The sequence below is a fragment of the Haemaphysalis longicornis genome, unplaced genomic scaffold (assembly GCF_048455015.1).
Source record: "Haemaphysalis longicornis isolate Haplotype H1 unplaced genomic scaffold, Haemaphysalis longicornis Haplotype H1 scaffold_29, whole genome shotgun sequence".
Classification (NCBI taxonomy): domain Eukaryota; kingdom Metazoa; phylum Arthropoda; class Arachnida; order Ixodida; family Ixodidae; genus Haemaphysalis; species Haemaphysalis longicornis.
The window spans coordinates 3,631,675-3,643,509 of NW_027526331.1; the positions used below are offsets into that span (position 1 = coordinate 3,631,675).

Consider the following 11,835-nt stretch of genomic DNA (forward strand, 5'->3'; position numbering starts at 1 on the left):
GCCGATAGAAGCAGAGAACGTAGGCTGCGTATATGGCGACATTAAATGTTATCAGGGGCGCAGGAAAAGGCTTTCAGCTTTCTTTTTTTCTTTTTTAAACGACAGTTTAAGATGTTTGGTAGCCGTGGGACGTAAAAAGGGAGGCAGAGCTGGAAGGCATTAGCCGAGGACAGGCTCCTTCCTGGCAAGTTCGCTAAGAAATCACAGGTGTGAATGCAGAGCAAGTGGAACAGTATTTGTGGTTAAAGTTTATTCACATTATCAATCAAGGCTAAAGGTGCTCCGTGGCCTATAACGTTTACTCATGAGCGGGAGCTTCAGTGGAAGGAGCAGCATCCCCGAGGTGGGCATGGGCCTCATCAGAAGGTCGGCAGCTGAAGAATGCTGTTCGAAGTACTACGTTCTCTTCGGGCTAAATAAGAAATAAGAAAAGGAACATATGAAGCCTTACAGCTGGAAAGCTATCCCTTGTGACAAAGAACTCTCAACGATCTCGAGTCATTCTTCTTTTGTTTTGAAGTGCAACTAATGCATCTAATTCTAGTTAAAAAAACATCTTCCATTCCAGTCTAAAAATACCGGCGTTTTTGACCACGTGAAGAATGTGTTCATTGGTGGTATAGGCATTCAGCCCGCGCCCTGTTAATGATAAGCGCGTCCTCGGTTAATGGGTAATGTGCTTTGCGATTGCCTTAAAAAGTTGAATGGGGAACTCTACTGGCAGACGAGTAAGGACGGAGAGTTATGAGAGGCGTTACGTGAACTATTCATATAATTTTAGAGAAAGCAATCAACTTTTCTTTTCAAAGCAAATTAACCCATTTTTCGTGGCGAAAATATGCCCTCTGAATGTTCTTTGTGTGTATGTAAAAAAAGACAAAGATGGGCTTGAACTGAGCCTGCACAAGTTACAGAAATGTTCCTGCACATATGAGGACCAATGTTACGTGAAAATGTTTCAGTGGTTTTTCTCAGCAACCCTAGGGTTCTGCATTGATAACGACGAACAACAGAAATTTGAGCTAGGATTGCGGGGCTACTGCACTGCACAAGTATACGCCCGGCAAACCGTCCTTTCGACGCTCCTGCTGTTAAGGCTAGCACTACAATGTTTGAAAGCTAACGTTATAACAATATTTCATTTTCAAATGAAAGTGGCATGTCCCTTGTACTAGGCCTAACGCTATGCTTAAAGGAGCCATGAAGAGAAAATACAACTTTGTTTAATTTGATAGAACTAGGATTCAGTATCTCACTCAGCTCCATTACAGCCACAAAAGATGTTTTTTTAACGAAAAAAAGCAAGAAGTATTTAAAAACTTTCAAATTTGCCGCCACAGTGACGTGTTATGAGCAAGAATGACATCATACGGGCCAACAATAAAACATAATTTCCAGTGCGTTAAATGCACGTTAGCATTGAAGTGATGCGGTCAAATGAAACTAGACGCCCCATTACAGACGTCCAGTCGTGTGTCGTCGCGACAGGTCAGTTAGGCGGCCGCCAATCGCACAAACAAGGTTCCATGACGTCATAGAAAAGTTGCGGGAAATTGGCTAGGGGGCCGCGACTGCTTCACACGTTTTCTTTAATATCTCCGTTATTTGTTCGAAGATTGCGATGATATTGGTATCATTATTATCGGGACTAAGCAGTCTTTCTAATAAACCCAACTTGTATGTTGTCTTCATGGCTCCTTTAAGGTATTAATAAATAAATAAGCTAACGCGCTGACAGTGCCCTCCCCTTTACTTCTGACCGTGGTGCGGGCAATCACTGACTCCGTGTGAGAGACAGTTGTGCATAGAATTGTCCTCACATATATTTAGTTTGCCTTCTCTGAAAACACTTATTTTGCAGGCAGAAATTTTTAACGTACTGAAAAATAGCCCACACTGTAATATGACCCGGATGAACAGCTGTTTGATTCATTTTAGTTTTGCGTAATTTACCCTCCGGAATCGCTCTGTAGCTAAGGCGTTGAGCTGTTGAGCCCGGACGTAGGTCGATGCCGGCTACGAAGTCAATTTTTCTGATGGAGGCGAGAACACAAAAACTCTCTTGCGTCGATATTTCGGCGCACGTTAAAGATCCCCAAGTGGTCAAAATTAATCCTTCGCCCTCCACTACGGCGGGTGTCATAGGCCAGGTGCAGCTTGGGCGCGCTAAACTCCCAAAATTTGGGCAATATTAGCCGTTGGAAACGGCGCCTTTCCTTAGGCAAAATCGCAATCAAACTGCGTTATTTAGAAACACAGTTCCTTCCGCATAACGCCACAAACATTTACCGTGGTTCTAAAGCTTTGTTTTATGAATGCTATGATGTAAATATTCTCTCTTTTACTGCAAGTGGTTGTGCGCTCGTCAGTTCTGGGAAAAAAACACGGTAGTAAAAACTGAAAGTTACACACGCGCAGTGCTTGGAAGTTATACTAATCTGTTATCTCCTAGCACTCACCGTGAAAACGCTAGTCTGGTTGCCACGGTTGCCTTCCTGCGGAGAGAGGGATGCAACAGCGTAATTAGCAGTAACACCATAGCACACGTTTTCAGAAATAAATGTTGATATTTCCCCAACTTTCAGCAAAGAGGACCTAAAAATGCCTTTTTTTTGCAAGAAAGTACCTCTGGCATCCGTTTTGGTGGTTTGCCTCTCTCTTCGGTCGAAGAACTGTTTGCTACGCGGACTCTTTTAACACTCCCGCGCGACTGAATACACTCCAGTTAACGAAAACTTGATCAGCCAGCTTTGGTTTAACGTCATTGGCAGGCGAACCGATTTTCTGCAGTTAGTGCAATAAAAGCTCCCTGGCGCCAACCGTTCAAAGATTTAATCTGGACTGGCTATATGAGATCCCGACGTGGCATTTCATGCAATTTATTCATCCCAGGCTGTGAAACTTCTCACAGGTTGCTTATAGTAACACGGAGAATAGCTTCACATTTTTTTCTACCATTTAAAACTCAGGAAGGGCTCGATAATTTAACTAAGAGTTTGGAATACATACTGCTCTATTTATGCACAAGAAATAGGTTTTTGATTATTTTAACTAGAAAGTCTGGGTTGTTTGACTTCAGAACAAACTCATCTTTACATAAATAAACCCAGGTAAAGGGAACGCATTTGGGCATACAGCGGCATACCGCCCTTTCCGGCCCTTCTCAGCGTATTGATAAGTTCTGCCTTTGTTTGTTTTGAAGAGCACCGAATTTTTTTCGCTGTGCGACTAATGGTATGAAAACCGAAATGGTTGAAAAAATGGCGCCTCCCACAGAGCATCAGCGCAAGCGTTCCAACGCTTTTCGAGAATGTTATTTTCTGAGTGACCCCAACAGCACGAGCAACTCGAACAATGCAGAAAGAAACAACAAAGCCGCCTTTGGGTGCAATTTTTCTTATGCTGTAAAGACATCAACCTTCTCTTTGCCAGCTGAGTGACCGGCAACATTTTGGGGGTAAACTTTTCTTTCTCTTTCCTATGTTTGGCATTCTCCAACTTTGACTACACATATAGAGGGACTGACCGTAAATATTGCAGGTTGGTTAGCACCTGAATTAGGCGCAAAACTGTCGAATATCGGTGCTCAAGCAGGGTAAAAAACCGGAGCTGTTTCGTATGCAAGAATGTTGAAACCGAAACGCCAACACAATGTACGAGGTCAAATACAAGAGTTACTGGAAGAATCCACAGTAAATGAATTAAGAATAATTATTCAGATTACAATTGAAGTTGCAATACACAAATGCTTACACTCACTCGCTCACTCACTCACTCACTCACTCACTCACTCACTCACTCACTCACTCACTCATTGATGTTTATTGTTATGTGGAACATTCAGTGACGACCACCCAGTGTTACGTTGGTCCTTACCAGGGTGCCTCCATTGCTTTCGCACACCTTCCTGACGCCGCAAAGGATAGAATCACAGTGGAGATGCTCACGGACCTGATCCAGCTTTGTCTTGACCTAAGAGGGAAAAGACAAATTAAAACCTGTCACCCTAACATGTTTGAATCTCAAGGTTAATCCGAAAGCACTCTTGCGTATAGCGTGTTTAAGCTTGCTAGTAACTAGAAGGCCACGCTGCGCATGGCATTGCACAACCAGGTGGGCTAATATTACCCTTCTATAGTCGTTCCCTGAACAAACGGGATACGGAAGTACACCAGAGCAAACTATACAATAATGAGACAGATTCGAGCGTTATAAGAAAGTAACTTCTACTTCCCTTCTTCCTGCTCTACCATGCAGAATAACGTACCACCAGAAATCAATGAGTCAAACTTTTCGCAATAAAAATAAATTCAGATGCCAACAGATAAGAATAAAAATATCTAGGGATGCCCTCACAGTTATACTGTACTTTTCAGCAACTGCCATCTCCCAGGCCGTCCCACTCAGTAAGGCAGCAAGAAATACGGCAAGCAATCAAGTGAACAATCCAATATTCTTAGGACGCGGCGTGCTGCCTTTACCTATTCTTGGAAAATTACCCATTTGTGTACGTGTAGAATGGGTTTGAGAATAAAACCTGTAATAACGATACCGTAGGTTATCCTGCGACGCCTGACTCTTTTGCAAGAACTGAATTGCAATATCTGCTTGGCATATTAACCCTTTCAGTCACGAATTATTATATTCACGACAGAAAAATTCCATACTTCGAGGTTTAGCAGTGTCAAGTGTCTAGAGGTAAGAAAAAAAAGTGGTCTCTCTCCGCAAATGGCGTCGCGTCCTCTTACGGAGACACCATTACTCAATCCTGCTTTTCCCTATAAAAAATAATAAATATCCTTAGGCAGTTTACAAACAAGGAGGTGAAATAATAATTTCTGCATATGGAAGAGGTGTTTTAGCCTTTATAAATGATTTACGCCGCAGTAAAAGAGAACGTAGGACGGCAACACAACGGAGCTCCCACAAAATTTGGTGGCGTCCATTTGGAAACGATATTTATGAATGCGGTTCCGCCATTCCACATCACATGGTGCTACCTTTCACTTCCGTAGGTTTCGAACATCAGCCGCAGCGCTCTGCGGCATGAACTCTTTTCGTTTTCACGAGGAAAACGACGAAAAAAGTCGCGTCTCCTTAATGGAGACACGGTGACTGAAAGGGTTAAGCTCGTGTGACTATTCAACATTCTCTGACTTCCCAATAAATTACAAGTTATGAGAAGTGTGCGTAAAAACCAGTGAGAACGTTTCCACCACTTCTGCCACAATCGGGGCCATGCAGCAGTAACACAGCATGGGGTGTGGGTTGTTCAGCAGCTATTAGGCTAAAACAGCAGCTTTCCGTTGTATTTACGACAAAGAATATATACTGACTGACAGAAAGTACACATCCCCTCACCAAGGAAAAACACATGCTGCTTGCACTGTTTTCGGAATATTCGTTGTACATTGAATAGGTCAATAGAACGTACCGCATCGCCTATATGTGTTTGCACGCATTCCAGCACATGACTGAGAGGTCCATCTTCCAGCTCTGTAATTGAAACAAATAATATTGACGCTTCACTTCGCGAACTCGGGATATGCTCATGCCAAACTGGGCACGCCTAGCCAACGCCCTTTTGGCGGTTTTGTTCAGCGCATGCCAGGTACTCGCTGCGTCCTAACCCCGACCAGCGGTGTGCTCGTGATTGGCAGCTGGCTATCTACCGAGTACATGCCGCGTCCTTGACTCGGCAGCGTTCATTAATTCCCGTGTTCTTCTCCAAGGATGGGAGGGCGATGAGCGTTTATCTGTTTTTTTTTTGCGTTTTATTTCTTAATCGCACACAAGCGTTCACATTGGCCGTCGTGTGTATCGCTTCGTGCCTACTCTCCCGCTATACAACACACTCATCCGTGCCTTACGTGGCACGCTGTCCTCCTTGTCAAGGTGGCCTCCTCCAACGGCGCTTGTGTACTCTTCCAGCTCACATGTTTCCGACTTAATCCAGCCGATTTTTCAGACGGGGCAGTCATGCTTGCGGGTAAAGGCGACATGTGCTGCAAATGACCACTTCTCGCTAGAAAAACGAAATTTAGTGGTCGTAAAAACACCACACGAACGACTTACTGGTACTTTACCCAAAATGGGATCGAATAACAAGTTTTTAGCTCACTTGTTTCATTAAATTTTATTTTGGCACATAAGAACCAAGTCATATCAACACGCACACACATCCCGCCTAGATATCACTTGAAACGGGGTTCCCCCTTCGATTCACTAATCGGCACTCTCCGCACTATAAGTATAATAAAACCAAATGTACTTTTTGAAGCAGTCGAGTAAGCAATGTTTGTGTGAACAACGAATGTCTTCAGGCGTGTCGAGCTTGTCGTACTTGTTTTTTTTTATCATTTCCAACTCTGCGGTATTGTGCTGCTCACTTCAAAAGAAGTTTGAGTGGGGATGGAAGTTACCAGATCAAATCATTGCCAAAGCCTTTCAGAAAATTCTTATAACCTGGGTCAACATACGAAGCACAGCTGGCTAGCACGAGAAACGTTGCTAAACGCATAATATGTATGGAGCACGAAGGGTAAAGTGTCGCGTTTTTCTAGATGAATTGACTCGCAGTTGCTATTAATGAATGAATGAATGAATGCTTAAATAAATGAATGCAACTTTATTCGCCATCCAATGGCGGCGCAGACGTTGGTTCATGTACTGCTCGGAGGCCCGCCAACACAATAAGTGAGGGGATTGGTCTGCGTGCGTTTTGCGTTTTACGTCACGACGAAACGGACGCAAAACGTGCGTTTTGCGTCCGTTTCATCGTAACGTAAGCTTACGGTTGTAGGGGGCTCTGGGTTACATTTTGCGCAACAGTTTTCGTAAACACACTTTAAACAACTAAAAATATCTTAACCTATTTTTATGTGTTTATTTGAACGTATTTTGAAAGCTTAAACATGACAAGATTTTTATATTACGCAGTTGAAAATTTTTACCACAAGGCGACGAATGCCAAAAGATGAAAGCTGCAGGCAGATGTTTCCTGTGGTAGTAAAGCGTAAACAATGCTACGACTGTTCTATTTTTTCGCGCTTGGACCACGATTTTTATGTCCGTGACAACGACTGTGTATCAGGACAATAACCTGTTACGTACGTCGGCATCGACGCACTTGCGGCATACTGACGCGAGCTTTTACCAGACCCTCGAATGGTTCGTTACGGCGTCGGCATTCCTGTGGTACTCTCTCAGTGAAAAAATGTGCGAGTGATCGGAATTTTTGTTTCTTAGCTACATCTCTACTTCGCGCCATGTCTACGAACGTTAAGCTGGTATGCGTATTCGTAAAGTACCAAATAAAATTTATAAATTTAATGCCGAGCTCTTGTGAAATTTTGGTCATCTGTTCGGCAGCTATCAAGCTCGCAGACGATCGTTTATTTCACTCTGTGATAGCGACGGAGTAGATGCACCAGCTGACGAAGGGCTGCGACAGCGATATAGTTTCTTCGTTACCGACGGCTGACTGAAAGCTACCGGTAGCGAAGAAACAAAGGGCATATCCCTTCGTCCTCGACACTGACATCATGGTGCCGCCGGGCATGTTCGCCTCACAGCTCGTCACACAGCCACCACACAGTCCTATGCGAAATGCGAAAAGCGGAATGCTGGTGCAGGAACTTCGAACGGGTCAACATTACTTATTTACCTCTTGTCCTGCGAGCGAGCCAACAATAAGGCTATGAAAAATCGTCTGCTCCGAGAAGCTGCGGTTCAACGCAGTAGCTCTGCAGTGTTTGGGTTGCGCCACATCCGGGTGTTCGCTTTTAACCAATCATGGCTCGCTCAAAATGGACGCTTTTGAAATGGACACGAAACGGGCAAAACTTCAGAATACCGCCCCTGGGCCCAAATTTTCAGCCTCAATCGTTATACGTACCCACTATTAGTTGTGGTGAATATTAGACGATGACAAATCGACTAGATGCATGCTACGGCATACAAGTTAATCGGAAATGTACCGTCCTTTTTCTGTCTTCTGAACGACAGATGTTTTGAAACGTATTGGAATTGCAGTTTCGCCAAACGCCGGTTGCAATGAAGAGTAAGCACCCGCCGCCGTGGCTTAGTGGCTAAGGCGTTGTACGGCTGAGCACGAGGACGCGAGTTCGATTCCCGGTAGCGGCGGCATTTTTCTGATGGAGGCGAAAAGCAAAACCGCTCGTGTATACGAGATTTCGGCGCACGCTAAAGATCCCCAGGCGGTCAAAATTAATCCGGAGCCCTCCACTACGGCGCGCCTCATCACCTGTGTTGCGTCGGCGTGTTAAACCTTAGAATCAATCAAATCATTGAAGAGTAAGCCGTCAGATCATCTTGGATCGATACAAACTGGCTTATCACGCAACGTTCCCAGATGCCCTACGTTTCCACCGTGGGAGGCAAGTCAGCGTCGAAGAATCATGCCGTACAGTTTCACTTCTGCTTTTCGAGTATACCTACATTTCCTGCGTGATAACTTGAAGGTGTGCAGAAGGTAGCTCAAGGTTTAGTTTGCGCGGCACGGCCATCGAATTTTTCCTCGAATCCGTTTGTAGCGCAGGCACTTCAATCCGTAGCCTGTATCTCTAAACAGCTTGCTTTGATTTATTGTAAGGTTTAACGCGCCGACGCAAAGCTGGCGATGAGGTGCGCCGTAGTGGAGGGCTCCGGATTAATTTTGACCACTTGGGGATCCTTAACACGCGCCGAAATCTCGAACACATGGGCGTTTTTGCTTTTCGCCATCATTAGAAAAGCGGCCGCCGCGGCCGGGAATCGCCTCCACAGAAGTGACCACTACTGATGAAACCAAAAAATTGATCCTTGTTTTCTTTTTTTTTTTTGAAGGTGGGTGCATTCAATGTGTGAAATAGATTAATAGGTTGCGTCGTTATGTAGCAGCCGTAGGCAATTTTACGCAGCAGATTCACAAAGCTATCTGCACATGAGATATCACAATAGCTGCTTAGGATTGGTTGCTTCCGTTGCGCGATTGGTCGCCCGCAAAAGGTGAGATGATAACCAGGGCTTCGGTTGACCACAAACAGCCCTTAGGGAACCGTACGTGTGATGACATTCGCAAAATGTGGCCAAATTTACTTCAATAATTAGAAAGAAAAGCCGTCTAAAAGCTTCCTTTGTACTTCCGTCGATAACCCCTTACAGTGACGCTCCCACTTATTTGCAGTGGACTTCTATACTACCACAGTCTTATCGTCATTCAGTGTTAGCCTAGTTCATAATTACCATTCACGTGAGCTATGCGAGACATGTGTGTTCGCCGCGTACACAATCAAAAACGGCTGCGGGTATGCGTCCTCAAAACGCACGACCAACCGTTGCAATGAAACGGGCTAAGTGGGCCAGCGGCAAAGCTCTGCATACTATTTCACTGGAAAATGTGACGTCACACAATGCAAGCATGACATGAGTACTAATGGATGTCAGAGTGCAGGACTCATTTCTAAAACAAATCGCACAGCTCACTTCAATATTGGTCAGACTTTCTCTATTGCCTTCAGTGAATGGTCATTGAGGTTTAAGAAGCAAAAAAAATCCTGGGGAGTCATAATGTATTATCTGCTTTTTAGCGAATTTGTGCGTTCATCGTCACAACAAAAGAGGAAATCACAACTCACAAAGTACTTCTCCGGGACAAAATGATTTCTAACAAACCGTTTTAAGTTGAACCCGCCGCGATGGCTGAGTGGCTAAGACGCTGTGCTGCTGATCCCAAGGACGCGCGTTCCATTCCCGGTCGCGGCGGCCGCTTTTCTAATGGAGGTGAGAAGCGAAAATGCCCACGTGTTCGAGATTTCGGCACACTTTAACCATCCCCAGGGGGTCAAAATTAATCTGGAGCCCTACACTACGGCGCGCCTCATCGCCTGCGATGCGTCGGCGATAAACCCTCATAATCAATCAAATCAATCAGTTTTAGTTGATCTGGAATACTTAGCCCACCGTCGGAAAACCCTTAAACAGACCGAATGTGTAGGTTGCTTGGCAATGGTTCATGCTGAAGGTCGGGAGAATCAGCGAAAAATAAGAATCAGATACGAGGCAAAAAAAAAAGTCTATGGGTTGTCTTTTCTTTGCCTCGTGTCTACGTCCCATCTTTCGCTCGTTTTGCCAATATTAGGCAAAATCTACAACTCTTATTTGTGTCTTTTGGAAACTTCACATAGCTTTTTTTGCGCTGCCCGTGACTCTCTGTTCCCGCTGCTTTTAACAAAATCGCTGTATACTGAATTGTTTCGTGCCGTTGTTGGCATTGTTATAACGACGCTTTCCAGGAACTCGTGCGTACATTGAGCTACGTACTCTTACTTGACGCATATTCTGCTGGATATATAAAGGTGTGAATTATGCATAAACCTTAGGGCTGTACTTGCATTCCTTAAAATGTGTTCAACCATAAGCCTATGCGCGGAGGGATTTCGACAAGGGCAACGTATCCTGTTTCCACCTGATTAGGAAGCCATGTGTTAATCGTTTTTCCCGGCATGGGTGTGACGTCAGCAATGTTTTCGGATGCGAAAACTTCCACTACCATTTGCTATAATGACATTAACATGCGGGAAATGCATGGTTCACAGAATTATTATAGCAATTATACTGTACAGCGCGGTCTTCGAAGATTCGGTTTTCGTCGTGCTGCGTAGATTAGCGTGGAACAGCTCGCTAACCTACGAGGCACTACAGCTCCTGGATCAGTTTATCGAGCCGTGGTACGTTGAAATGCTTCAATGAAGTCTGCGGGTTTTACTCGTACCCACAACGTTATCCGTTCACAACAACTTCTTTCACAATTTCAGAAGTTATTAGACATTGCACGCAATGGCTACTGTATAGGGCGTTTTTCCTTCATTGAACGGAACGACGAAAATACCTAGCCTGAATGGACGTTACGGAACTCACGGCAAACGGAGTGATTGTGGTGTCCGTGGTGGTGGTGGTGGTGGTGGTGGTGGTGGGGGTGCTCCCCTTGCTGTTCCTGGGCCTGTGGCTCTTCATCGTTTGCGTAGGCAACCGCGCAGATAAGGGCTAGGATGAAGACGGCCTTCATGGTGATTCTTGGTGGTGTGGACACTGTCCGGTAGAGAGTGCCATGTCCCCCTCGGGGCTCGCTTATATACGGTGGCCAACCGGTCCCCTGCCGTTGTCAGATGGCAAGGGAAGCACTGGCACACCCTTAGCCCCAGCCCAGTGGGCGGTGTTTCTCGCACGAGAGGAGCAAAGGCAGGAAAAGAGAGGGTTATCCTAAACGCAATGAGATGTCGTCGAGTCGCCACTGAGATTAAAAGCTCAGAACGGCTCATGCGGTGACGCTTGCTTGCAGTGATGTAACGATTCCGCCATCGGTATGTCGCTTGCCCGGCGCTTCCCGCTTGGCTCATTCTTCTCTTCTTGACGCTCTTAGCGAAAGCTAGACCGATATCGCGGCGTAACTCAACACCAAATCTTTCTCTAAAATATCAAGCTGTCACAAAACGGGATGGGGTGAGGTACCATATGGCCACTCCTATATCACAATCCGAGAGAAAGCCTTGCACTATTCAAGCATCTCCTTGCCCTCTCTGCGTTTTCGAGTTTTATCTGTTTCTTTCCACACTCTGCGACCTCATTTTTATCGGCTTTCTCGCCTGGTATTTCCCACCCTTGCTTAACTGTAGCATTGGGACTTTCAAGAAGTCGAAATGATTTCGGTTTCGCCAAGTGGAATCCCGTGCGCCTTTATGGACAGGCATTACGTCGATGTGCACGCTCTCACACGGATACCGTTTGTGGAGCAAGTGTGTTTAGAAATTCGGCTTTTGTGAGTCCAGGCTGGCG

General features: G+C 45.2%; 1 protein-coding gene across 1 annotated transcript; it reads right to left on the minus strand.

The window, feature by feature from the left end:
• Positions 1–235: 235 nt before the first annotated feature.
• On the minus strand, positions 236–11,194 carry LOC144173125 (uncharacterized). The gene is made up of 5 exons (XM_077701643.1): positions 10,921–11,194; positions 5,435–5,496; positions 3,877–3,972; positions 2,460–2,495; positions 236–412 (listed from the first exon to the last, which is right to left on the minus strand). The coding sequence occupies exons 1-5, from the start codon at positions 11,066–11,068 to the stop codon at positions 299–301; spliced, it is 456 nt and encodes a 151-aa protein (XP_077557769.1). The 5' UTR covers positions 11,069–11,194; the 3' UTR covers positions 236–298.
• Between the last annotated feature and the right edge of the window lie 641 nt (positions 11,195–11,835).